This window comes from Oncorhynchus mykiss, chromosome 14 (assembly GCF_013265735.2).
Source record: "Oncorhynchus mykiss isolate Arlee chromosome 14, USDA_OmykA_1.1, whole genome shotgun sequence".
NCBI lineage: Eukaryota > Metazoa > Chordata > Actinopteri > Salmoniformes > Salmonidae > Oncorhynchus > Oncorhynchus mykiss.
The window spans coordinates 27,015,850-27,042,105 of NC_048578.1; the positions used below are offsets into that span (position 1 = coordinate 27,015,850).

General features: G+C 43.7%; 2 protein-coding genes across 4 annotated transcripts; one reads left to right on the top strand and one right to left on the bottom strand.

Moving 5' to 3' along the window:
- Nucleotides 1-3,682: 3,682 nt before the first annotated feature.
- Nucleotides 3,683-10,596, top strand: zgc:162144 (RD3 domain-containing protein). Of its 2 annotated transcripts, XM_036943211.1 has the most exons (5): nucleotides 3,683-3,743; nucleotides 8,916-9,033; nucleotides 9,212-9,326; nucleotides 9,702-10,006; nucleotides 10,201-10,596. In XM_036943211.1, the coding sequence occupies exons 4-5, from the start codon at nucleotides 9,702-9,704 to the stop codon at nucleotides 10,568-10,570; spliced, it is 675 nt and encodes a 224-aa protein (XP_036799106.1). In that variant the 5' UTR covers nucleotides 3,683-3,743; nucleotides 8,916-9,033; nucleotides 9,212-9,326; the 3' UTR covers nucleotides 10,571-10,596. The 2 variants fall into 2 exon arrangements, with proteins under 2 accessions (XP_036799106.1, XP_021417310.1); XM_021561635.2 differs by lacking the exons at nucleotides 3,683-3,743; nucleotides 8,916-9,033 and having other exon boundaries at nucleotides 9,079-9,326.
- Nucleotides 10,597-10,998: 402 nt separating this feature from the next.
- stx5a (syntaxin 5A) lies at nucleotides 10,999-20,531 on the bottom strand. Of its 2 annotated transcripts, none has more exons than XM_021561630.2 (11): nucleotides 20,418-20,531; nucleotides 19,637-19,891; nucleotides 14,498-14,568; nucleotides 14,126-14,181; nucleotides 13,947-14,017; nucleotides 13,615-13,731; nucleotides 13,443-13,499; nucleotides 13,255-13,333; nucleotides 13,005-13,111; nucleotides 12,812-12,933; nucleotides 10,999-12,631 (listed from the first exon to the last, which is right to left on the bottom strand). In XM_021561630.2, the coding sequence occupies exons 2-11, from the start codon at nucleotides 19,697-19,699 to the stop codon at nucleotides 12,472-12,474; spliced, it is 903 nt and encodes a 300-aa protein (XP_021417305.2). In that variant the 5' UTR covers nucleotides 19,700-19,891; nucleotides 20,418-20,531; the 3' UTR covers nucleotides 10,999-12,471. The 2 variants fall into 2 exon arrangements, with proteins under 2 accessions (XP_021417305.2, XP_021417307.2); XM_021561632.2 differs by having other exon boundaries at nucleotides 19,637-19,758; nucleotides 20,418-20,498.
- Nucleotides 20,532-26,256: the final 5,725 nt, after the last annotated feature.

Below are 26,256 nucleotides of genomic sequence, written 5' to 3' on the forward strand. Positions count from 1 at the left end.
GCCTCGTCTGACATCGCTGGAGGAGGGGAGAGGAGGAGCGGGTCGTCCCCTGGTGGAAGGCTTTGGGTCTTCTCGTTCCCATGGAAACACAGCTGAGGGAGTGGAGGAGTCTGATTGGTGTGACAGGCGCCGGTGGGGCGTGCCCTTGGCTTGTTGTTGTGGGAACATGGGCGTGGGTGAGAATCCAGGTTCAGAGAATTTGAGCTGTTGCTGAAAGTGGAAGGGAAAAAAAATAGGGAGGGATGAAAACAAGTGCAGCTAGAGCACTGGGTTATAGCACATATGGCAGGATGACATAGAATACAGCATGTACATAAATGGCTGAGAAGGCCTCAGTTTTAGGTATTGAACTCACTCTGACGTGTGGTGCTTTATTGTCCCCCTCGCCTCTGTGTCCCTGCCTTTCCTCCTGTCTCCCACCTACAGGGATACAACACCCATAGTTCAGTTACTCAGCCACACTCAGACTCAGCTAAGAAAGAGCTCTCCTGTCTTCCATAGCCTGAGACCAGGACCAAAGGGAGAGAAGACTAGGAGTGCCATGGGAGAAAATAGAAGGAAGATACCAAAAGAGAGCGGGAGGACATCAAGGGAGTGAGTAGAGTGCTGTACCATTGTGGTCCCATGGTGATGTCATACTCCAGCATGGGGTGGAAAACAACATGGAATCTCCAGAGCTGTTAGTGTTCTGTAACTTCTCTAGCTCTGCCTCCAACCTGCGAGGGAGAGAGAACATGGGAAACAAAGGACAGAAATATGTTTTAAAGACAACCTTTGAACTGCACACACACCCTCCTTCTGTGCATAAAAATAATAAACATGTATGCCACTCAGCAGTTCTTAATCTCAAACATTCCAAGACATGTTCCACTTTCCTACACACATTAACTCAACACACACACACACACGTAGCTGCTGCTACTAACCTTTTGACCTCCTTTTCGAGGGTGTGTGTGAGGGTTCGTGCTGAGCCCAGCTGTCCCTCCAGTGAACACACCTGTGCCTGTTTCACTTGGAGATCCTGAGAGAGACGCTCCCGCGCACACGCACCTGCCTGCACCTCCTCACGAGCCCCCTGTAACTCCCTCTGTACACACTGCAGCTCCCCGCGCACCTCCTCATACTGGAGGAGAGAGAAGGGCAGACAGAGGATAGATAACTCAATAATACCAGGAAATAACCATTTAAAGAAAACCAGGAAAAACTCTATTTACTTCCTGACATACAAGTAGTACACAGACACTAGTCTGTGTGCCAGTCTGTTTCTACTTTCACCATCTTGGCATGACAACAACATAGCAATTGGATAAAAGCAACAACAGACTGGTGTTTAGGCTACTAACGACAAACATGACTAAAGCAAAAGGGTTTTCACAGCATAAGGAAAGAATGAGAGGAGAAGCATGTTAAATTAGTATTAAAGCAGCAGAGCAAAGTGCTGCATTGCTATAGTTCTTCTTACAGCTCAATTGCTTTATCTATCTCTACTGTAATCATAACCTAACTCAGGTGACAACTTTCTCTGCCTAACTTTGACATGTTCGTACAGTACCTTGACAGTCTGTTTGTTGAGGGAGGTCTGTGTGCTGTCCAGCTGCAGCTGTTTCTGCTGTCTCTCTCTGTTCAGCCTCTCTTGCTGGACCTGCAGCTCCTTGACCTTCTGCAGGGCCCGGCCAGACAGGCCCACCGTCCAGTCCTCCTCTGCCCAGCTCATCTCCTCCCGATCAGGGTAGATGTCTCAGACACCAGAGTTGGTACACTGGAGAACCAGTCTAGTAAGACCAATACGCCCCAGGAAGTTAAGGCTGGAATAGAAACACAGTGACTTCAATAAAGTAGAAGAACAATAAGAAGTAGATAGAGAAGAAAAAACAAATAAGAATAAAAAGAAAGTGTGTGTAGGTGTGTCTGTCTGAACAAGCTTCAATCTATCATGGAGCTTGCCTTAGTTTGAACCGTGTAACCAAGGCTAGATCTCCTTTTTACAGTAGCGCTGTGGGGACTGGGGAGTGTGACTCAGTGTTTTCCTAGGAGACAGAACTTGCCAGTTTCCACCAGTGCAGACCGCCTCCTTCAGGGATAGGCCACTTTTCAGGAAGGATGATTGAAATGCATCTTATTTGAATGTTTAGTCTTATATTTGTTTGTCTAAACAACACATTTCCTGTAACACTGTGCGCATGTTTTCACTTTTGCAATAGCCTACGGGTTTGCCAGCTCCTCTGGTTTATAGCCATGACAATAACACAAACACAGAGGCAATGAGATACACAGAGACGGTTTGAGCCGAGGAATGAAGAAAATCCTGATTGAAGATCATGATCTAACCAAACCCTTCATGGCTCAATCAGGTCCATCCCAATGCATCCTATTCCCCATGTAGTGCAATACTTCTGACCAGGGTGCCCAGAACTACTAGACTATATAGAGAATAGGATGCCATTTTGGACACAGAGAGCGAGAGGAGGCAGGTCCTTGAAGAGAATTTCCTGGTTGTCATTGCTCAATGTTATGTCATTGTTTACGTACCGTTTCTGTCTGTAAAGAACGAGTCAATGAAACGCCAAATAAATAAAAGGACGCTGGTTTGAACTGAACTGACAGCAGGTCAGACATTGTTTATTTAACTAGGCAAGTCAGTTAAGAACAAATTCGTATTTAAAATGACGGTAGAATCCTACACAATGACGACATGACAGTCACCTGCACTGACAGTGATAGCGCTGAGAATGGCAATGTATGGCTGGCACTGCAATACTATTGTTTCAGTCTCTCTATCTAGTGTGACAACAATCACATTGTGGTTAGAACGTAAAGTTGGCCTGGTCGCATGCTGCTTTTAAACCGTACCACATGCTAGGTAGAGGCCATAGTGCAATTCACAGCTCAACGTTCTGAAAATCTTAATAGTATTTAACTACAGCTAATCATAGCAGCAGAGTTGCTGAAACTAAAAGAACCATGATGTGGCCATTCATAGGAAGTACTGTTTAACAATAAATAATTATGTGCTTAGGAGACAGCTGTGGCAACGTTGTTCAAACCAGCAAGACCGACAAAATATTTAGAATCGGTCTCTTGCCAGGATTGTCACTCGTCTTCAACAACTTGGATGAAATCAGGAAAGTGGAGGAAGACAATATTGTTGTCTGTTTGATTCACTGAAAGAACACACCATGCAACACGCAATGGCATTGTTTTGAATATTCAAATAAGCTAGCTAGTTGTGAATCAACTTGTCTTTACTGTAGCTAGAAATGTAATCACAGCAGAGTGGAGTAAAGACTGCTGCTAGCCAGTATTGACAATTCTACACATGCATTATTATGCAAGCAATGTAACTAACTAGTTGAATTAGCCAAACCAGACTAGCCGTTAGCCAGCTAGCTCGCTATGATGACTTACCATTTATGTCGCAATCCTGTTTATATTGATGTGAAATCCAAATGCTCCAACGCGACAACTTCGATTTGTTCCTTCACATGTGGTGGAAGTTACAAGTTTAATGTAAATATTTCAGCAGCCGCGTGTCTAATGATGATTTCAAAATGTGTTAGCATTTCATTTCAACAACGGCATGCTAAAACCCGCGAGTCTCGTGCCGCCTGACGAACCAACAAAAAAACGATTTGTCGTGAGAGGGAGGGGTTCGGTGAGGTATGGCCAGAAGTGAGGGGTCGGTGAGGTATTGCCAGAAGAGAGGGGGTCGGTGGAGTATGGCCAGAGGAGAGGGGGTCGGTGAGGTAAGGTCAGAAGAGAAGGGGTCGGTGAGGTATGTCCAGAAGAGAGGGGTTCGGTGAGGTATGGCCAGAAGTGAGGGGTCGGTGAGGTATTGCCAGAAGAGAGGGGGTCGGTGGAGTATGGCCAGAAGAGAGGGGGTCGGTGAGGTATGGCCAGATGAGAGGGGTCGGTGAGGTATGGTCAGAAGAGAGGGGGTCGGTGAGGTATGGCCAGATGAGAGGGGTCGGTGAGGTATGGTCAGAAGAGAGGGGGTCGGTGAGGTATGGCCAGAAGAGAGGGGGTTGGTGAGGTATGGCCAGAAGAGAGGGGGTCGGTGAGGTATGGCCAGAAGAGAGGGGGTCGGTGAGGTATGGTCAGAAGAGAGGGGGTTGGTGAGGTATGGCCAGAAGAGAGGGGTCGGTGAGGTATGGCCAGAAGAGAGGGGGTTGGTGAGGTATGGCCAGAAGAGAGGGGGTTGGTGAGGTATGGCCAGAAGAGAGGGGTTGGTGAGGTATGGCCAGAAGAGAGGGGGGACATAGGAAGACCTCTGATGACACCTAGCGATGAAAGACGATTCTCTATGATTAAACTATTTTTTAAATGTATTTATTTAACCTTTACTTAACTAGGCTAGTCAGTTAAGAACAAATTATTATTTACAATGACGGGCTACCAAAAGGAAAAAGGCCTCCTGCTGGGACGGGGTTTAAAAATTAAAAATATAGGACAAAACATGCATCAGGACAAGAGAGACACCACAACACTACATAAAGTGAGACCTAAGACAACGTAGCATGGCAACAACACAGCATGGTATCAACCCAACATGGTAGCAGAACAAAACATGGTACAAACATTATTGGGCACAGACAACAGCACAAAGGCAAGGTAGAGACAACAATTCAATTCAAAGGGCTTTATTGGCATGGGAAACACATGTTTACATTGCCAAAGCAAGTGAAATAGATAATAAACAAAGGTGAAATAATCAGAAATGAACATTACTCTCACAAAACTTTCAAAGAAATAGGAACATTTCAAATGTCAAATTACGGCTATGTACAGTGTTGTAATGATATGCAAAGAGTTAAGTACAAAACTGAAAATAAATTAACATAAATATGGGTTGTATTTACAATGCTGTTTATTCTTCACTGGTTGCCCTTTGCAACAGGTCACAAATTGTGCTGCTGTGATGGCACACTGGTATTTCACCCAATAGAAATTTGATTTGTTTTCAAATTCTTTGTGGGTCTGTGTAATCTGAGGGAAATAAGTTTCTCTAATATGGTATTACATTTGTCTTCTTTTGAGAGCCAGTTCTGCCTACGGCAGCCTCTCTCAATAGCAAGGCTATGCTCACTGAGTCTGTACATTTTTATTTTTTTATTTTACCTTTATTTAGCTAGGCAAGTCAGTTAAGAACAAATTCTTATTTTCAATGACGGCCTAGGAACAGTTAGTCAGAGCTTTCCTTAATTTTGGGTCAGTCACAGTGGTCAGGTATTCTGCCACTGTGTACTCTTTGTTTTGGGCCAAATAGCATTCCAGTTTGCTCTGTTGGTTAATTTTTTCCAATGTGTCAAGTAATTATATTTTTGTTTTCTCATGATTTGGTTGGGTCTTTTTGTGTTGCTGTCCTGGAGCTCTCTGGGGCCTTGTGTTTGTGAACAGAGCCCCAGGACCAGCTGGCTTAGGGGACTCTTCTGTAGGTTAATCTCTCTGTAGGTGATGGCTTTGTTGTTGAAGGTTTGGGAATCGATTCCTTTTAGGTGGTTGTAGAATTAAAAAAAATCTGGAAGCTTCGCACAAAGTAGCCATAACTGTCAGTAAGAGTGTCCATGATTGAGTCTTTGAACGAAGAGATGGAGATAAAACTGTTCAGTTTGAGTTTTTTTTTGCAACTCGTTCCATTCGCTAGCTGCAGCGAACTGAAAAGAGGAGCGACCCAGGGATGTGTGTGCTTTGGGGACCTTTAACAGAATGTGACTGGCAGAACGGATGTTGCGTGTGAAGTATTAGGGCTGCAGTAGGTATCTAAGAGAGAAAGATTTTCAAAAGGGGGTCTTTAGCTTTTGTTTAGCCTGAGACAAGTTATTCCATTATCAATCATTGCAGAAATTACAATCATTTAAAAAAATAGGAATAATTTTTTTTCTCTGGATACAAACTTTGTCCATGTTATGTCCATATTATCACATTAGGCCAACTGACTAGTTTGTGAAACAGATACAAATTGATAAATTGCCGACATTGCCAACTTCAAGGACAACCCATTGTTTTTTACATTGTATATGAAAACACAAGCATCTGAAAGATGATTATAATGCCCCGGAGTATTATGTTATAACGCTTATGTTCAGATTACATAACATGTGTGTCATCCATTATAAGCCATCTGAGTGACTACCCCCATCCACCCATCCATCCAACTGTCTCTCTCATTAGTAGGCTACAGCAATCTCACCCACCAGCTGTCTCTTTCTCTCTCCCTCTTTTTCTCTCCTCTCTACAAATTTCTCTCGCTCTCTTTTTTACTCTTTTTTTTCTCTCTCTCTCTTGCTCTCTTTCTCTCTCTTTCTGTCTATATGGGGTAGCCTGAAGACGTGGTTACTCCTCTAACCCCGCTGGGTTTCCACTTCACTCAGCATTGAGGCGGCTTTACCTCATGTATAGACCTAATCTCAGATTACGCTCAAATCCAGACGACGATACCTGGAACAGCGTCGGCGTTATTAGTATGAGTTATTAGGACGATGATTATGATCTAAATATAGTTGTTGATGTTACTATTTATGTCACTAATGAGACAGTTGTCTTATACAGTGCATTCTGGAAGTGTTCAGATCCCTTCCCTTTTTCAACATTTTGTTAAGATACAGCTTTATTCTAAATGTTTACATTTTTTTCTCCCTCAACAATCTACACACAAATACTCCATAATGTCTGTAGAGCTCCAAGACCAGGATGGTGTCGAGGCACAGATCTAAACATTTCTGTAGCAGTGAAGGTCCCCAGGAACACAGTGGCCTCCCATCATTGATAAATGGAAGAAGTTTGGAACCACCAAGACTCTTCCTAGAGCTAGCCACCCTGCCAAACTGAGCAGTCTGGGGAGAAGGACCTTGGTCAGGGAGGTGACCAAGAACCCGATAGTCACTCTGACAGAGTTCTAGAGTTCCTCTGTGGAGATGGGAGTAACTTCAAGAAGGACAATCATCTCTGTAGCACTCTACCAATCAGGCCTTTATGGTAGAGTGGCCAGACGGAAGCCACTCCTCAGTAAAAGGCCCATGACAGTTCTCTTAGAGTTTGCCAAAAGGCCCCTACAGGACTCTCAGACCATGAGGAACAAGATAATCTGGTCTGATGAAAACAAGATTGAACTCTTTGGTCTGAATGCCAAGCATCACGTCTGGAGGAAACCTTGCACCATCCCTACTGTGAAACATGGTGGTGGCAGCATCATGCTGTAGGATGTTTTTCAGCAGCAGGGACTGGGAGACTAGTCAGGATCGAGGGAAAGATGAACGGAGCAAAGTACAGAGAGATCCCTGATGAAAACCTGCTCCAGAGTGCTCAGGACCTCAGACTGGGGCAAAGGGTCACCTTCCAAAAGGACAATGACCATAAGCACACAGCCAAGACAATGCAGGAGTGGCTTCGGGACAAGTCTCTGAATGTCCTTGAGTGGCCCAGCCAGAGGCCAGACTTGAACCTGATAGAAGATCTCTGGAGAGACCTGAAAATAGCTGTGCAGCAATGCTCCCCATCCAACCTGACAGAGCTTAAGAGGATCTGCAGAGAAGAATGGGAGAATCTCCTCAAATACAGGTGCCAAGCTTGTAGCGTCATACCCAAGAAGACTTGAGGCTGTAATCGCCAAAGGTACTTCAAAAAAGCATTGAGTAAAGGGTCTGAATACCGTTTCATCACATTGGCAGAGGGTGCACCCCCCCTATCTACATCGACGGGACCGCAGTGAAGAAAGTGGAAAGCTTCAAGTTCCATGACGTACACATCACTGACAAACTGAATTGGACCACCCACACAGACAGTGTGGTGAAAAGGTGCAACAGAACCTCAGGAGGCTAAAGAAATTTGGCCTGTCACCTAAAACCCTCACAAGTGTTTACAGAAGCACAATTGAAGCATTCTGTCGGGCTGTATCACTGCCTGGTATGGCAACTGCACCGCCCACAACCGCAAGATTCTCCAGAGGATGGTGCGGTCTGCTCAACGCATTACCTGGGGCAAACTACCCGTCCTCCAGGACACCTACAGCACCCGATGTCACAGGGAGGCCAAAAAGATAATCAAGGACATCAACCACCCGAGCCACTGTCTGTTCACCCCGCTATCATTCAGAAGGTGAGGTCAGTACAGGTGCATCAAAGCTGAGAACAAGAGACTGAAAAACAGCTTCTATCTCAAGGCCATCAGACTGCTACACAGCCATCACTAGCACATTAGAGGCTGTATATGTATATACTGTTTTCTATACTATTCTACGGTATTTCACTCACTTAATGTTTACATATCTTGCATTACTCATCTCATATGTATATACTGTATTCTATACTATTCTACTGTATCTTAGTCCGTTCCACTCTGACCTCGCTCGTCCATATGTATATAGTCTTAATTCATTCCAACCTAGATTTATGTGTATTGGGTATATGTTGTGTAATTTGTTAGATATAAATTGTAAGATATTACTGCACTGTCGGAGCTATAAGCACAAGCATTTCGCTACACCCGCAATAACATCTGCTAAGCATGTGTATGTGACCAATAAAAATGTATTTGGATTTGTCTGAATACTGTCCGAATGCACTGTATGTGCCTTGGTCTTCCAGGAAGAGCAGAAATGCCTTGCCAATGTCACACTCAGCCTAATATAAGTCTAGAGGTTCTATACAAATCTATCTGAAGTTTACAATTTCAACTTCATCAAATGCAAGTATCATTGACAAAACCAACACCATTCCTTTACCAACCAGCATCCAAGCAGAGCCATTATTCTAGCCCATTATCTGAGCAAAAACATTCTGGAGTGCTGTCTAAATGCCACAGATCAGTGATGAAACGGTAGGCCTATGTCCTCCTTCCATGAAAATGCTCATTGTCATCACTGAGGATATTGTTCATATTTTACTGTATATTTTAGGTCCAGCGTCTGTTTTGATTCACAGATGACAGATGCTTACTGAACAAAACTGCTGGTACCCCCTGCTGCTACGCTGCTCTAGTTGGCTGACTGGATATGTACAGGCTGACACATCTAGCAACACCTCCAGGTGTGCTTATGAGGTTAGTCCGGTAAAAGACCTGTCAATCACTCTGTATATTAATACAGGATTACATTCATTGTCAATCACGAAGGAACACATACCTATCTGCCACGGACCTTCGAGGTAGCAAGGTGGTCAGTTAGTGGTGTGTAGGAGTGAAAGTCAACATTTTCTTTTTAACCGTTTATATTTTGCAGCTGCACACCAAAGACAACAGAAAGAAAAAAAAAGGAACTGTGAAATGAAGGCATTGTCTGCATCTTGATAAGATAACCAACAAGGAGACTACTCAATAATTGACTTTTGTAAAAGGTAAGCTATCAAGCTTTTGTTTGACTACAGGTAAATTAACTTTTACATTGTCGTGAAAAAGGCAGGTCGCCTAAAGCAGAAAGCGATTCAGTGAATCTAATTACCTGTATTTACAGTTCTATCAATCAAGTAACATCCCCAGGCGTGTTTATCTACCTAATGAAGCAATTATTTGATTAAGATTTTAAAACAAAGTTGAACAATTAAGATACATTACACAACATTTACTTTAAGTGTGTTTAAATTAATAGCATGAGTTTGCAGCATGAAAACAGTTTCAATAACTTGTATTGGTCCCATCCCCATGGCTGATTCCTCTCTCAATAATTGCCCATCTGGAATAAATCAAGTTGATTCAATTCTGTCCCTCCCTAGATGTTCCCCTGGTCAGCAGTGTTTTCTCTGGAGCCGAAAGTGCCTGGACAGCGTACGGCAGAAGAACTAGTCACCAACACTCTGATGCTGGAGCTGGGTGCCATGGTGAAGCGCACCGAACGTATCCGCCTGGAAAGGGTGACAAAAGAGGGCCGGCGCCGGCGCAGTTCTTCCTCCGCTGACTACAGCTGGCTGGCCACTGCCCCCACCCACCAACCCTATGAGCTGACCCCCCGAGACCTGATAGAGCTGCAGGACCTGTGTGCCAGGGTGCCACCGTCTCAGTGTGGCCCTGTCATTGTTAGGTGGGATTTTGTACCTTATCCGTGTCAGAGGTGTATGTACACAACACATATCCTGAATGTCTCAGGTAGATCATGGAAATGGATTCATGATCATTCTCAACAGGTTCTGATGTCTCCAAAGTGAACTTGGTGCCACCTTTTATCCCTTTGTCAGTATCACACAAACTCATTTTGACCTTTGCCCTCTACCCCAGGTTCAGGAATCTGGTGACGGAGATTGAGCCGGAGGTTCACGAGGTGGCTCGTCTGTTCCGCACGGTTCTACGTGACTGTGTGGAGGGAGAAGAGGAGAACGAGGAGATGAGGATGAGGTCAGCCGGCTGGGACAAACAACGCAGCAAGAGCCTCTCCTTTGTAACCTTCCGCTCCAAGTTCCGCCCCGCTCCCTTCAGGGGTGGGGGCCTGGGCGGGTCACGTGGCAACCTGCAGGAGGAGTCGAGCTGGTACGAGGAAGACGAGGTGGAGCAGCAGGAGGGAGCAGCAAACGTGGCGAGAGCGGCCAGGAAGGGGAGGAGCATGAGCATGCCTGATATCACCCCCATCGAACAGAGTGCACATGGCTGAGGGAGGGATGGAGAAAGAGAATAGGAGATGAGAGATTGATAGGGGAGAAGGTCAAGATGAGATGCAACATGAGGACAGCTCACACCTCAGCAGATTTCCACTGACTGTTTAGACATAATGCAGTTACATATGCGTAGAATTGCAAGCTTAGCCAGCAGATATACAATACTATTTCGTTTTTTTATTGTGAATTACATTTTCCCAATGCGTTAACACTTGAAATGCATGTAAAATGAACTAGAAAATACAGGTCTTATTTTCCAACAGATCCTTGATAATAAATTTGTTTGTGTGGATTATTGTGGGGCCATTACTACTGCATAGCTTAGTTCCAGTCCTTTGGTTGGCATGGTTACTCTATAACAATTCATTAAATCAATATTCTATAATCCTCTTACTCAGTAAAGAATTACAGTCCTTTGCACAACTTCCCCATTGTTCTTTTTTAATATGCACTTCTATCCAATACATTAGCACTATTTTCACTTTACACACTGTAGAAGTCAAGGCATTTGGCAAAAAAAAGAGGGAAGAAATAGGAGTGTTTTCTTATTAAAAAAGTTCTGGTCGGTCATTAAATAATAGCCTGTACATAAACATCTGTCCTCAGTGAGAGGAGATGAAGAGGACAGTCCCCAATAAAGCAGTGAGGTCCAAACGGACAAGTTGCAGGGAAGTTTGGTTGAGAAAGACTTCACTAGGGTACTTTCAGCTCTACATAACCCTGTCATAACCAATGACATACAACCTGTTAATTAGGGTCCCAAATAGCAACCCATTTTTAGCAACCCATGTACTACTTTTGTCCAGGGCCCTTGGGCTCTGTTTAAAGTAGTGCACTATATAGGAAATAGAGTGCCATTTGGGATGCAAACCATTGGCAACAGTATTCAGACTGACCCCAGCTGACTTGCTGGCAGGTAAACCAGGCAATCTAAACTGTTAGATCTGCAATAACAGTATTAAGTAACCTGTTACAAACTGTTCGGGTCTGACTCGTCACATTGTGTTTATGACTGGGGCTATGAAGGGAATGTCCTCTTCAGTTTAAACCACCTTTAATCCTGTACTGTCATAAAACAGTTTAGACCACAGGTGTCTTGTCACATTTCTTTGAAACTGAAAGTACCCTTTTGGCAAATAAGAAACAAAAGAAAAAGAAAGTAAAACAACAATAGTTTCCAATCATGTGTGGCGTGAAGGATACTGAGGGAGAATTGTTCAAGTCTCTCTTTAATAAAACTAGAATAATGAGGAACAAAAATCAAAAGAAATGATTACAATTCAAGAAAACTCCAGTCTGTTGTGTTGGCCCTCATGTCAGAGAGAAAGTTGATGACACCCCGTCTTACAACCAATCAACAATAAGCTACATGAGGGGTAAAAGAAAATCTACCAAGAAACAAAAGTAGGTTTGCAGAATCAAACCATTAAATAAGTCATTTTTGATTAAATGTTTAAGATGAATTATTCTCTAAAGTAACAAAGAACAGAATGACAAGTATTCTGTTTATACTATACAAAGCGTGTTCCGATAGCATATCCTTTTCATTAGGGGTATTTCATCAATGTCTGTAGGAACAGAATAGATCTGCTAGGGTGACTCCAGAAACGCTCTCCAAGGCTTTAGGCAGCAGAATACTATCATTTCTTGGGCTGCTGGACCTCAAGTCCCAGACCGTTCAATAACACTCCACCTGTCCCATTGTCCTGTTGCTGTGGCAACCCCTCGTCTCAGCCCAACATTTCCCATTGTCTTATGTCAGATAGCATGACTCAGTCTGAACTATTGGTCAAGCGACTTGCGTTTCATAGGAGTGACGCAACCTGTCAAAAGACAATGAACTTTTCCATCTCCCTCTTCTTCAACCTCCACTTCTTTATCTATCATTTCTCCCTGCTCAGGCGAGGAAGACCACAAAGACGATGAAGAACACGATGAGGACGAGGAAGATCTTGACCATGAGCCAGCGGTTGGAGGACACAGACTGGAAGTACTTGAGGATCTCCGTGTGAGCCATGTCCACGTTGAGCTGAGTGTCCTCCACGTTAGCATCAATCCTACATGGGAGAGGAAACACACATAGGGCTTGTGACACACACCGGGCGGTGCTCGAGCATCTCAATTTCTCCCCTCCTCCTCCCCTCTACACCGCATCTCTTTCTCCCTCAACTCCTCTTTCCCTCACCCACCTTGTTTCCCTGCTTCCCCATCATACTGCTCTCCTCCCCCTCCCTCACCTCTGTACTGTCTCCTCCTGCTCCTTCACCATGTGAGCCAGCTGCTGAAAGATAGAGCCCAGCTCTACGATGGTGCTCTCAATGTTCTGCATGGTGTCTGCACGGCTCTGGATGTATGAGTCCTGCACCACAGAGAAACAGCATTATAGTAACACTGACAGACACAATACAGGTGATAATAAAGTGTTTGTACCTGCTCATCAATGAGCTGGAGCTGTAGAGGGTTAGACTGGTTGTCCATGTTGATGGCGACCTCAGCCCCCATACTCCTTGACTCATCCTGCATCAACACTGAACTCTCTGGCAGAGGAGAGAGAAACGATAGTCAGTTAGAAGGAAGAGAAAATAAAGTTCTGTGATTGGAATTCACAGAGACATTTGTAAAGTGATCTGGTGTCGGAATTAGAGGCTGAAGGTGAAGTAAACGTGGTGTGTTTTCTTACTGAAGTTGTTGGCGTGGAGAGGAGAAGAGACGTGGCGCTGAGAGAACTGTTCTCTCCTGTTCTTCTGCTGCTTCAGGTTCTAGAGAAAGAGAAAATGAGAACGATATAGGCAACCTACAATTATGAGGATTTTATGAGGTTTAATGACAGAAAGTTCCAGAGTGACAGAACATTCCAGTGAATCTTACCTCCGTTCTTACTTCTAGAACCGACTTGAAGTCATTGGACATAGACGCCAGTTTGGACTGCAACAAAACAAGGAGTTGTTGATTTTATAAAGCCTCAGGTTTCATATGGCTACATCCTTTTACTCATCCACATCAGTTACATCATGCAGTAGAGAGGCACTGGCAGTCAGACCTGCAGGGAGATGACGATGGTGTTGGAATGGGTCTGGATGTGTCTGCCGCTGGGTGCTCCACGTGAACCAATCAGATCCTGCAGCTGGGCTATCTGCTTGTTCAGGCTGTTAATGTCCTGCGAGGGGAATAGTGGGAGACAGGCGGAGGGAGTCAAACAGGGCACAGCAGTGTAACACAGACTTCGTCCACTAAAACAGCTAGGTCTGTCACTTGCATAGAGATTCCACCTGACTGACTGGTCATCGTGTTTGCGATTTATAGTTCATAACGAGAAAAAGCCGACTGCTTTTCCTGTATCGGTGTCAATTAAAAAAATTATAATAATCTCACCTGCTTGATGATGTAGGTTAACTCTTCAATCTCCACTGCCTTGTCATCAAATAGAGATCTTCTTTTAGCCACTGAAAAGGTCAAAACAGACATATCCAGAACTATAGAAAAACGCAGAGTTTTTCCAAATAGCGATTTGACTCATAAATATTGAAACATAAATATTGACATATACTTACATATAGTGAGTTTCTCTAGTTTAGCAAATGTATTACTCAAGTCCTTCCCTATTCTCCTGAAGAGATTCAAAACAACACAAGATTGGTATCACAGTGATAGGCCTAAACATGAACACGGTGAAAAGAAACTGCTAGTGCATGTACATACGTGGAATGTAAAGTATGTCCTTCAGTAAAATGATAAGACAACAGAAAAGAACAGCCTACATTCCAAAGAGATCATGCAGAGCTACAATGTGATTAAAACACCATAGAGAAACTAACGGCAACAACTGGCTATTTACTAAACTTCAAATCAGACACAGGTGCCAACTACACCCCTGAGTGGATTAACTGTGTAATGTGAGCAAGTTGGCTGGCAGTGGGACTCACTTGGCCATGAGGGTGAAGTCACTGCGTTGCTTGAGAGCACTGAGGGCTGGCTTGGTGTGCTGAACACCATTCTGTAGACAGAGAGAATGAGAAAGAGGGATTAAAAGAGACATCATCTGTGGCAGATTACAAGAGGGGGAATGAATAGGTTCCTCTATCTCCCATAGGTTATGTTTAGTATCCCCCAGCTTTGATCAGATGGCTATTTCAACATCACTGCCCTTGCCTCTCCCCAGTGGCGACCCATCATTTAGTGCAGAGCCCCACCTGTTTTCAGCCCTGCATTTTTAGGTTAAAAAAAAGTGTGTCACTCATGGAACAGTACGTCATCGCCAATTCTAAGATTAGAGTTATATTAGAAGTGCCCATCCGGCCTCCCCAGTGGCGCAGTGGTCTAAGGCTGTGCCACTAGAAATCCTGGTTCGAGTCCAGTCTCTGTCTCAGCCAGCCATGACCGGGAGACCCATGGGGGGCGCACAATTGTCCCAGCATCGTCCGGGTTATGGGGAGTGTTTGGCCGGCAGGGATGTTCTTGTCCCATCACGCTCTAGCAACTCGTGGAGGGCCGGGCGCAATGCATGCTCACATGGTCGCCAGGAATACTGTGTTTCCTCCGACACATTGGTGTGGCTGGCTTCCGGGCTAAGCAGGCATTGTGTCAAGAAGCAGTGCGGCTTGACTGGGTTTATGATGTATGGCTCTCGACCTTCGCCTGTCTCAAGTCCGTACGGGAGATGCAGCGATGAGACCAGACTAACTACCAATTGGATACCATGAAATTGGTGAGAAAAAGGGGTAAAAGTAACAAATAGAAAAAAGAAGTGCCCATCCATGAAGGCTCAAGGTCATTTGCCACAGATAGAATGACATCGTTAAATCTACAGTAGCTTTGCTTGGACTGTCAACATCATACTTTCAAAATCTTAGCTAGCAGTCATCACCATCAATCAAGCCGACAATCAAATCCTTTTCCATCCTTGTCATATGAAAAGAAATGACAGATAAAACGGTCTCGGTGCTCATCGGCCATTGAACATAAACATTACACAAACAGACAACAAGTTGGAAGTCGCTAATTCAACAATGAGTGGTTTGGGAAGGAATCAGTGGCTAACTGAGTTCAAGACAACTGGGAACTCAGGGAAAAACACGTTTTGAACGGTAATTCAACTTGGAAGTGTAAATAGAGATGGGCTATGAACAGGTGCAGTGATCTGTGAGCTGCTTTGACAGCTGGTTCTTAAAGCTAGTGAGGGAGATGGGAATCTCCAGCTTCAGTGATTTTTGCAGTTCGTTCCAGTCAGTGGCAGCAGAGAACTGGAAGGAAAGGCGACCAAAGGAGGAATTGGCTTTGGGGGTGACCAGTGAGATATACCTGCTGGAGCGTGTGCTGCTATGGTGACCAGCGAGCTGAGATAAGGCAGGGCTTTACCCAGGGCGGGGCTTTACCTAGCAGAGACTTGTAGATAACCTGTAGCCAGTGGGTTTGGCGACGAGTATGAAGCGAGGGCCAGCCAACGAGAGCAGTGGTGGTAGACTACATCCAGTTTGCTGAGTAGAGTGTTGGAGGCTATTTTATAGATGACATCGCCGAAGTCAAGGATCGGTAGGATAGTCTGTTTTACAAGGGTATGTTTGGCAGCATGAGTGAAGGAAGCTTTGTTGCGAAATAGGAAGCCGATTCTAGATTTAATTTTTGATTGGAGATGCTTAATGTGAGTCTGGAAGGAGAGTTCACAGTCTAGCCAGACACCTAGGTATTTGTAGTTATCCACGTATTCTAAGTCTGAGCCGTCCAGAGTAGTGATGCTGGATGGGCGGGCAGGTGCGGGCAATGATCGGTTGAATAGCATGCATTTAGTTTTATTTGCGTTTAAGAGCAGTTGGAGGCCACAGAAGGAGAGTTGTATGGTATGTTGTGTAGTAAGCTGTTATTACCCCATGTGCCTCACCCTAATAATTTGGTCTATTTTCACCAACGCGGTATTGTAAACACATCGTTCGCAGCAGGTGTGTGCCTGTTTGCTAAAAACCTATTTAAGAGAAATGTAATCATTGAATATTGTAAGAACTTTCATTGTCTGTTTATATTCCACGTTCTGAATTCTGTCACTGTACATTTCAAAAGTGCTGAACAAAGAGTTATATTGACTACGTCTGTCGTCTCTCGCTCATTAATGTCTTAATCGAAATGATGGATAGCCTCTTATCCTCTTGTCGTCCCCTATTGCCATAGTTTGCACATCTCAATTGTCATTAGAAACCGCATTTGTTTAAGCAAGTCAGAAATATCAGCTATGTTTTTTTTAAAGGCAGTAAATGAGGCTGAATGAACTGTAGCAGTGGTAAGGTGTTGGGACTGCTGTTGGGGCAGCTTTATGTCCCAATATTAGAACAAGGAACAGATATAGCCCTTGGCTCTCTTCAGACCTGACTGGCCTTGACCAGCACAAAAACATATTGTGGCGTACTGCTTTAGCATCGAATATCTCCCGCAATATGCAACTTTTCAGGGAAGTTAGGAACCAACATACACAGGCAGTTAGGAAAGCAAAGGCTAGCTTTTTAAAACAGAAATGTGCATCCTGTAGCACAAACTCCCAAAAGTTCTGGGACACTAAAGTCCATGGAGAATAAGAGCACCTCCTCCCAGCTGCTCACTGCACTGAGGCTAGGAAACACTGTCACTACCGATAAATCCACAATAATTGAGAATTTCAATAAGCATTTTTCTACGGCTGGCAATGCTTTCCACCTGGGTATCCCTACCCCAGTCAACAGCCCTGCACCCCCCACAGCAACTTGCCCAAGCCTCCCCATTTCTCCTTCACCCAAATCCAGATAGCTGATGTTCTGAAAGAGCTGCAAAATCTGGACCAGTACAATCATCTGGGGAAGACAATCTGGACCAGTACAATCATCTGGGGAAGACAATCTGGACCAGTACAATCATCTGGGGAAGACAATCTGGACCAGTACAATCATCTGGGGAAGACAATCTGGACCAGTACAATCATCTGGGGAAGACAATCTGGACCAGTACAATCATCTGGGGAAGACAATCTGGACCAGTACAATCATCTGGGGAAGACAATCCGGACCCTCTCGCTCTAAAATGATCCGCTGCAATTGTTGCAACCCCTATTACTAGTCTGTTCAACCTCTCTTTCGTATCATCTGATATCCCCAAAGATTGGAAAGCTGCTGCGGTCATCCCCCACTTCAAAGGGGGAGACACTCTAGACCCAAAATGTTACAGACCTATATCTATCCTACCCTGCCCTTCTAAGGTCTTCGAAAGCCAAGTTAACAAACAGATCACCGACCATTTCGAATCCCACGATACCTTCTCCGCTATGCAATCTGGTTTCCGAGCTGGTCATGGGTGCACCTCAGCCACGCTCAAGGTCCTAAATGATATCATAACCGCAATCGATAAAAGACAATACTGTGCAGCCATATTCATTGACCTGGCCAAGGTTCTCGACTCTGTCCATCACCGCATTCTTATCGGCAGACTCAACAGCCTTGGTTTCTCAAATGACTGCCTCACCTGGTTCACCAACTACTTCTCAGACAGAGTTCAATGTGTCAAATCAGAGGGCCTGTTGTCTGGACCTCTGGTAGTCTATGAGGGTGCCACAGGGTGCAATTCTCGGGCCAACTCTTTTCTCTGAATACATCAATGATGTCGCTCTTGCTGCTGGTGATTCTCTGATCCACTTCTACGCAGACGACACCATTCTGTATACTTCTGGCCCTTCTTTGGACACCATGTTAACTAATCTCCAGACAAGCTTCAATGCCATACAACACTCCTTCCGTGGCCTCCAACTGCTCTTAAATGCAAGTAAAACTAAATGCATGCTCTTCAAACGATCACTGCCCGCACCTGCCCGCCCGTCCAGCATCACTACTCTGGACGGTTCTGACTACTAGAATATGTAGACAACTACAAATACCTAGGTGTCTGGTTACACTAAACTTTCCTTCCAGACTCACTTTAAGCATCTCCAATCCAAAATTAAATCTAGAATCGGCTTCCTATTTCGCAATAAAGCCTCCTTCCCTCATGCTGCCTAACATACCCTTGTAAAACTACCCTTGTATTCTATCGATTCTATCGATCCTTGACTTCAGCGATGTCATTTACAAAATAGCCTCCAACACTCCACTCAGAAAATTGGATGCAGTCTATCACAGTGCCATCTGTTTTGTCACCAAAGCCCCATATACTACCCACCACTGTGACCTGTATTCTCTCGTTTCCTGGCCCTCACTACATATTCGTTGCCAAACCCACTGGCTCCGGGTTATCTATAAGTCTTTGCTAGGTAAAGCCCTGCCTTAGCTCACTGGTCACCATAGCAGCACCCACCTGGAGCACGCGCTCCAGCAGGTATATTTCACTGGTCACCCCCAAAGCCAATTCCTCATTTGGCCGCCTTTCCTTCCAGTTCTCTGCTGCCAATGACTGGAACGAATTGCAACAACAACAAAAAATCACTTAAGCTGGAGACTCATATCTCCCTCACTAACTTTAAGCATCAGCTGTTAGAGCAGCTTACAGATCATTGCACCTGTACATAGCCCATCTGTAAATAGCCCATCCAACTACCTCATTGTTTTTGGTTTTTTTCTTTGCACCCCAGTATCTCTACTTGCACATTCATCTTCTGCACATCTATCACTCCAGTATTGAATTGATATATTGTAATTATTTCGCCACTATGGCCTATTTATTGCCTTACCTCCCTAATCGTACCTCATTTGCGCACACTGTATATAGACTTTTCTATTGTGTTATTGACTGTACGTTTGTTTATTCCATGTGTAACTCTGTTGTTATTTGTGTCACACTGCTTTGCTTTTTCTTGGCCAGGTCGCAGTTGTAAATGAGAACTTGTTCTCAACTGGTCTACCTGGGTAAATAAAGGTGAAGAAAAAAACAATAATAATAATAATGATGATGTAGGCCCTAACAGTTTGTGGGCACCGTTTGTCACCGTTATAGTGCAGTTAATGTATTGTTTAGTGTTGTGGCTTTGCTGGCATGCACCCCCCCCCCCAAAAAAAAAATTCTTGCCCCACCAAGATTTACATGCTAAAATCGCCACTGCCTCTCCCATACCTACATACCTGTCTGCTCTGTAGGGATTTGCAGGCCGACTGGAACTCGTTGGTTCGATCCCTGCACGTCATCCTGCTGCCTGTATATCACCAGCCTGCACTGGGCACGCCAAGGAGGAAGGGTCTGACGTCTGAAAGATATCGGTAGTGTACTATAGACCGGTCCGTGCTCCTTGGAAACAGTCACTACACCTCCTGATGTCAACTCCTAACTGCGAGGCGTCAATCCGTGTCCAATGATGCACACGGGCATTCTCAATGTATCTGTAATATGATAGGAGTAACATAACCAAAAAATTTCAAGTGACAGTTTGCTAGGTTGTCGGGCCCCGGGCTACCCATCTAGCTACCAATACGTTGTCTCAGTTTCCCCCAACAAATCGGAGCTTGGCCAATTTCTTTAGCAATCAAGTCTCCCCACCGCCATTTATGTGCCTAGCTAGTAATAAGTAAGCTAATGTTAGCAAATCCATCATTACCACGGCAACACAAACGAAATGCTAACATACAGCTTATCTGACAGTGATGAAATATAAAATTATAGCTAGCTAGATATCTGTTGTCATTTAAATGTTCTTAGGTACTGAGCTATTTAGTTATGCCAAGCTACCGTTGACTAACTAACGTTAGCTAGTTTTAAAGAGCCGACTCCATCACAGCTGATTTTTAGTTTACCCTAGAGATGTGGCTTGAATGTTTTGTTTGAATAAAGAAAACTCTCTCATCACAACATCAATCAAATGTGTATATATATAGGTTCCCTCGATAAACGTGATCAGTTTCAACTTACTATTAGCAAAAATCCACAAGAATTCACAGATCGTTCTATGTTTTTACCAAGCCGGGAATGAAAGTTTGAATCCGGGTCATTTCCGGATACTGACGTCATCGCCACGTCCACCACTGCTTAAATTAGATATATTCGGAAAAGGAGTCACCACATACCACCAGATGTCGCCATATCTTATGTTTTTTTTTTAACATATATGTCAACTTGTGCAGCATTCAAATCAACTGGACTCTATTCAATTATGCGTGGATAGTGAAGCGCATACAGAGTAGAAGGTTGATGTTTATTGTCACGAGTCGTGTCCTGGAGGCAGAAAGAAGCGATTTCCCATTACATAGGTCAGCTGCAAAGTCAAAATTGGTTATATTGTAAAAATTCCTGAAAACAAAAATGTTGTTTAGGCATTAGGATTAGCAGCGTGGTTAGATTTTGTGGCTGTGCCAGCAACTGACAACTCTGCAGAGCTGCCTCCAGAACAAGATTCATAACCAAAAACGCTAACCTGCTTTAGAGTATAGTGGAGATAACTGTGATTACCAAACTCTAGACTGTGAGAGGGAAAGGGAGGTAGAGAGACAGAGCGAAGGTAAGCTACACAAATGAATACAGGTAGAGAGATAACATCCAGGACTTGCTCAGATCTCATTCTATACCTACTGGCTCCCACATCCTTACCCCAACAAGAGCTGGCATGTTCAGACCACAACTATGCCCTCACCTATCTTCAATTCTCACCTTTCTATTTCCACCTGAATACCACTTCTGTGAAAAAACAACATATGTTCTCTGATAATGCATAAATTAACAATATCTGCGCATTTGAGGGCATTCGCATTTTACAATTTGTCTCAAATTGATGCCATTGCCATAAATCTTTCAATGGCTTCTATGTTGTCTGAAATGATAGAGAATTATCAAAGCACCACAGAGATGCATGTTTCCGTAACAGATAACAGCTTGTTTTTTCATGCGTCACAGGGGACTTTAAACAACATTAATTTTCCTGTCAGAGAGAGACATGGCTGGCCATAGTCAACACACGCACATTTCTCTCTCTCTCTCTCTCTCGCTCTCAATTCAATTGTTCAATTCAAGGGCTTTATTGGCATGGGAAACATATGTTAACATTGCCAAAGCAAGTCAAGTAGGTAATAAACAAAAGTGAAGAACAAAAAAAAATGAGCAGTAAACATTCCACCCACAGAAGTTCCAAAAGAATAAAGACATTTCAAATGTCATATTATGTATATATACAGTGTAGAAACAATGTGCAAATAGTTCAAGTACAAAAGGGAAAATAAATAAACATAAATATGGGTTGTATTTACAATGGTGTTTGTTATTCACTCGTTGCCCTTTTCTTGTGTCAACAGGTCACACATCTTGCTGCTGTGATGGCACACTGTGGTATTTCACCCAGTAGATATGGGAGTTCATCAAAAATGTGGGGGGTTTTTCAAATTTTTTGTGGATCTGTGTAATCTGAGGGAAATGTGTGTCTTTAATATGGTCATACATTTGGCAGGAGGTTTGGGAGTGCAGCTTAAGTCAAACCTTTCCTTAAGTTTGGGTCAGTCACAGTGGTCAGGTATTCTGCCACTGTGTATTCTCTGTTTAGGGCCAAAAAGCATTCTAGTTTGCTCTATTTTTTGTTAATTATTTCCGATGTGTCAAGTAAATATCTTTTTGTTTTCTCATGATTTGGTTGGGTCTAATTGTGTTGCTGTCCTGGGGCTCTGTGGGGTCTGTTTGTGTTTGTGAACAGAGCCCCAGGACCAGGTTGCTTAGGGGACTCTTCTCCAGGTTCATCTCTCTGTAGGTGATGGCTTTGTTATGGAAGGGTTGGGAATCGCTTCCTTTTAGGTTGTTGTAGAATTTAACAGCTCTTTTCTGGATTTTGATAATTAGCGGGTATCGGCCTAATTCTGCTCTGCGTGCATGATTTGGTGTTTTACGTTGTACACAGAGGATATTTTTGCAGAATTCTGTATGCAGTCTCAATTTGGTGTTTGTCCCATTTTGTGAATTCTTGGTTGGTGAGTGGACCCCGACCTCACAACCATAAAGGACAATGGGTTCAATAACTGATTCAAGTATTTTTTCCAGATCCTAATTGGTATGTTGAATTTTATGTTCCTTTTAATGGCATAGAAGGCCCTTCTTGCCTAGTCTCTCAGCTCGTTCACAGCTTTGTTGAAGTTACCTGTGGCGCTGATGTTTAGCCTGAAGTATGTCTAGTTTTTTGTGTGCTCTAGGGCAACGGTTTCTAGATGGAATTTGAATTTGTGGTCCTGGCGACTGGACCTTTTTTGGAACACCATTATGTTTGTCTTATTGAGATTTACTGTCAGGACCCAGGTCTGGCTGAATCTGTGCAGAATATCTAGATGCTACTGTAGGCCCTCCTTGGTTGGTGACAGACGCACCAGATCATCAGCAAACAGTAGACATTTGACTTCAGAATCTAGTCGGGTGCTGCGGACAGTTCTAGTGCCCTCATCAATTTGTTTATACAGTATATGTATATATATATTGAAGAGGTTGGGGCTTAAGCTGCATCCCTGTCTCACCCCACGGCCCTGTGGAAAGAAATGTGTGTTTTTGGCAATTTTAACCATACACTTGTTTTTGTACATGGATTTTATAATGTTGTATGTTTTTCCCCCAACCTCACTTTCCATCAATTTGTACAGCAGACCCTCATGCCAAATTGAGTCAAAGGATTGTTTTTAAATCAACAAAGCATGAGAAGACTTTGCCTTTGTTTTGGTTTATTTGTCAATTAGGGTGTGCAGGGTGAATACGTGGTCTGTGGTATGGTAATTTGGTAAAAAGCCAATTTTACGTTTGCTCAGAACATTGTTTTCACTGAGGAAATGTACGAGTCTGCAGTTTCTCTCTCTCTCTCTCTCTCTCTCACAAACAGCTGCTGCTACAAAAGCAGAGGAAAACATGTCTCTAGGGTTATAGCACTAATACATACAGAGAACGGTGGAAAAATACAGGAAATCACTTCCACAGATAGGGAGTGAAGGATAAAGAGAGAGGGTGAGAGATGAGGAGTTTCAGGGACACACAACGAGTCACTGGTTCTCAGGGGCACCACCATCGAATCAGAGACAGTTAGACAGTTCCAATATTATTCTGCACTAACATGACAAGGTTCTGGGACTTTTTCAGAGAGTAGAAAACCTTTTTACAAAAAGGGGAATAGGATTAAAGGTTGAAAATACATCCATGTCTTCTGATGGATGAGTCACTGTCTCTCCCTCCCTCCCTCTGTCTCCCTAATCTTGTGCAGGCTTCTATATTTAGTCACTGGCAGGATGCCCTCCATGACAGGTAGGCCAGGCAGCATCAGCCTTGAGCTCACTCTCACTGGAGCTGACTGGCTCTCTCTCAGGGTGGGGAGGAAGACAAACTGCATCACTGAAAGAGCTAGAAGGGGAGGAAGAGAGAGAGAGAGAGAGAGAGAGAGAGAGAGGGAGAGAGATGTCTATCTCAGGGTGGGGAGGGCCCCAAAAGATGAACTGCATCACTGAGAGAGATATAGAGACTGGATGAGAAAGAATTACTCCTCTCAGAAGCCAGTTTCAAGATATAATCTGCTATCGGAAATTGCACTGTCACTGCCTCTCACAGCCTCTGACATGTGAAGTCAATATGAGGACGATTGAGTGTATTCCCATAAAATCATACTATCATCACTTGTTTGAAGATTAAAATAATTGCCACTCAGCAACACACACACACACACACACACACACACACACACACACACACACACACACACACACGGCTGACTCAGCACAGTTCAGGAGGAGAGTCAATATTATTTCTCATATCATCACGTCACTCACACGCTCTCTATCCCTCCATCCCTCACTCCCAGGGTGTCACTATCCCTCCATCCCTCACTCCCAGGTTGTCACTTCAATCATCAGCCTGTTTATCTTTCATTACTGCTGAGAGGGATGAAAAAGAAGAGAGGGAGGAGGGATGGTGGTAAAAGAGGGATGACATCAAAGAGATTACAGGAAGGGCAGTGGAAGCATTGGAGAGACTACCAATAACAAAACATTTTACGAAAAATAAGACATTTCCTTTAATAATATCTGGAACATTGTATCGTGGTTGTTTTGTTTTGAACATTTCCTAGTAGTATTAACATCCTCAGCAGTACAGTATGCTTCTTTGTTTACATAGACATTGAACTGATTAATCGTCATAATATACTGTGACACAAAACGGCATGGTACAGCGGCACACACACATCAAATAGGGCATAAATGGTGTAGCAGCAATATCAGTGTTATACACATTACAACGCATTTGTAATTGTAGATTCTGTAACATGGGAGTATAGCTGGAATGAATTACAAGACATTCTAAAGTATGCTCTAGGTCATACGCATGATGGTGGTTGGATATAAGACATTATATAGTGTTATTATTATGATCTACATTTAGTCAGGGTCTGCCTGCTATAGCGGAGTATAAGACAGTTAGGCCTTGATTAGGTCTACCTAGACAGTAGATAGGGTATGTTCTAGACTCGCTTTGCCAAACTCATGGGTCTACAACACAGTGGCTGAGGGAAGACTAGGTGCGTGCAGAACAGAGGAGCAACCAGCACATTCATGTCGGATATGTAATGGACATTTGTAGTATATTACTGTACGAATGGAGAATATAGTCCCTTCTCCAAGTCTTTCTGTAACTGGCAAGTTTCCTAATGATAATGTGGGGGGGTTATATCTGTCCTGTTTCACACATACACAAGCGTGTATTATATGCATGTGTAAATTGTAAATGTGTCTTTTGCATATCCCAACTCTCACTGAGACACCCTCAGAGAGTGGGCTCACGGACAGTTTCCTGTGGACCCTCACAAAGTTTGACAATGACGCTTTGCAAACTGCACAGCAGGGGGGTTGTTTTGGCATTCACAGGCCACCATTAAGAGGAGAGGAGCTCACAGATGCTTCAATGTATAGAGAGGGGAGGGGAGACATACTCAGTAGAGCTGCATAGTGTCTGGTCTGACTGCCATCACAGGACCAATCTCAGAGCCTGAATTCAAACACACTTTTCACATACAGCTCACAAATCCCTCAGCTATATCTGTTAACAGGCAGACTTCAGGAGAATCATTGATATGTTGTCAGAGTTTTATCTCATTATTTTTGGAGAGGAATCTGCTACTTCAGCTAAAATACTTGTATGCTCATCCCAGTCTCTGAATCAGAGGCCATACTTATTGCTTAGTGAAAATAAACATTTCAGACCGAGTTCAAAATAAAAGGAATGTCAGTGGAATAACACTTGGAATGTGACACTCAGGTTCTGGAATTGCAATATGTTTTACATTAGGAGGGTTCTAGAACTGCTAACAGGTATGGAAACTTGATGAGAAAGAAGAGAGATCATTTGTTTGTTTGTTGAAGGAGATTCTTTCTAACCAATATTATATTGAAGCTGTATCCTTACCCACACAGCTCTAAGCATCCCTCACAGACAGAAAGCCTGCCCCCCTGATTCAGATTGATGGCTACCCAAAGTAAATAGACTGCATCTGTAGCTTGCTTACCATGCTAATGGCCAAGTTGTTCAAACACTGATCAATTCTGACACGGCCATGGACCCTAGTTATGGACCAAATCCTGTTTCACCAGTGACATGCTATATGGGGGTAGGAGAGACTCTATCAGTAAATAAATCTGTTATGTTCCAGACACCCATCCCATCTCAGTTCCACAAAACAATACAAACACCAGATAATACATGTTTTCTTTTTACGAGACAACATATTTTTGTTGCACATTATAATGTATATTGT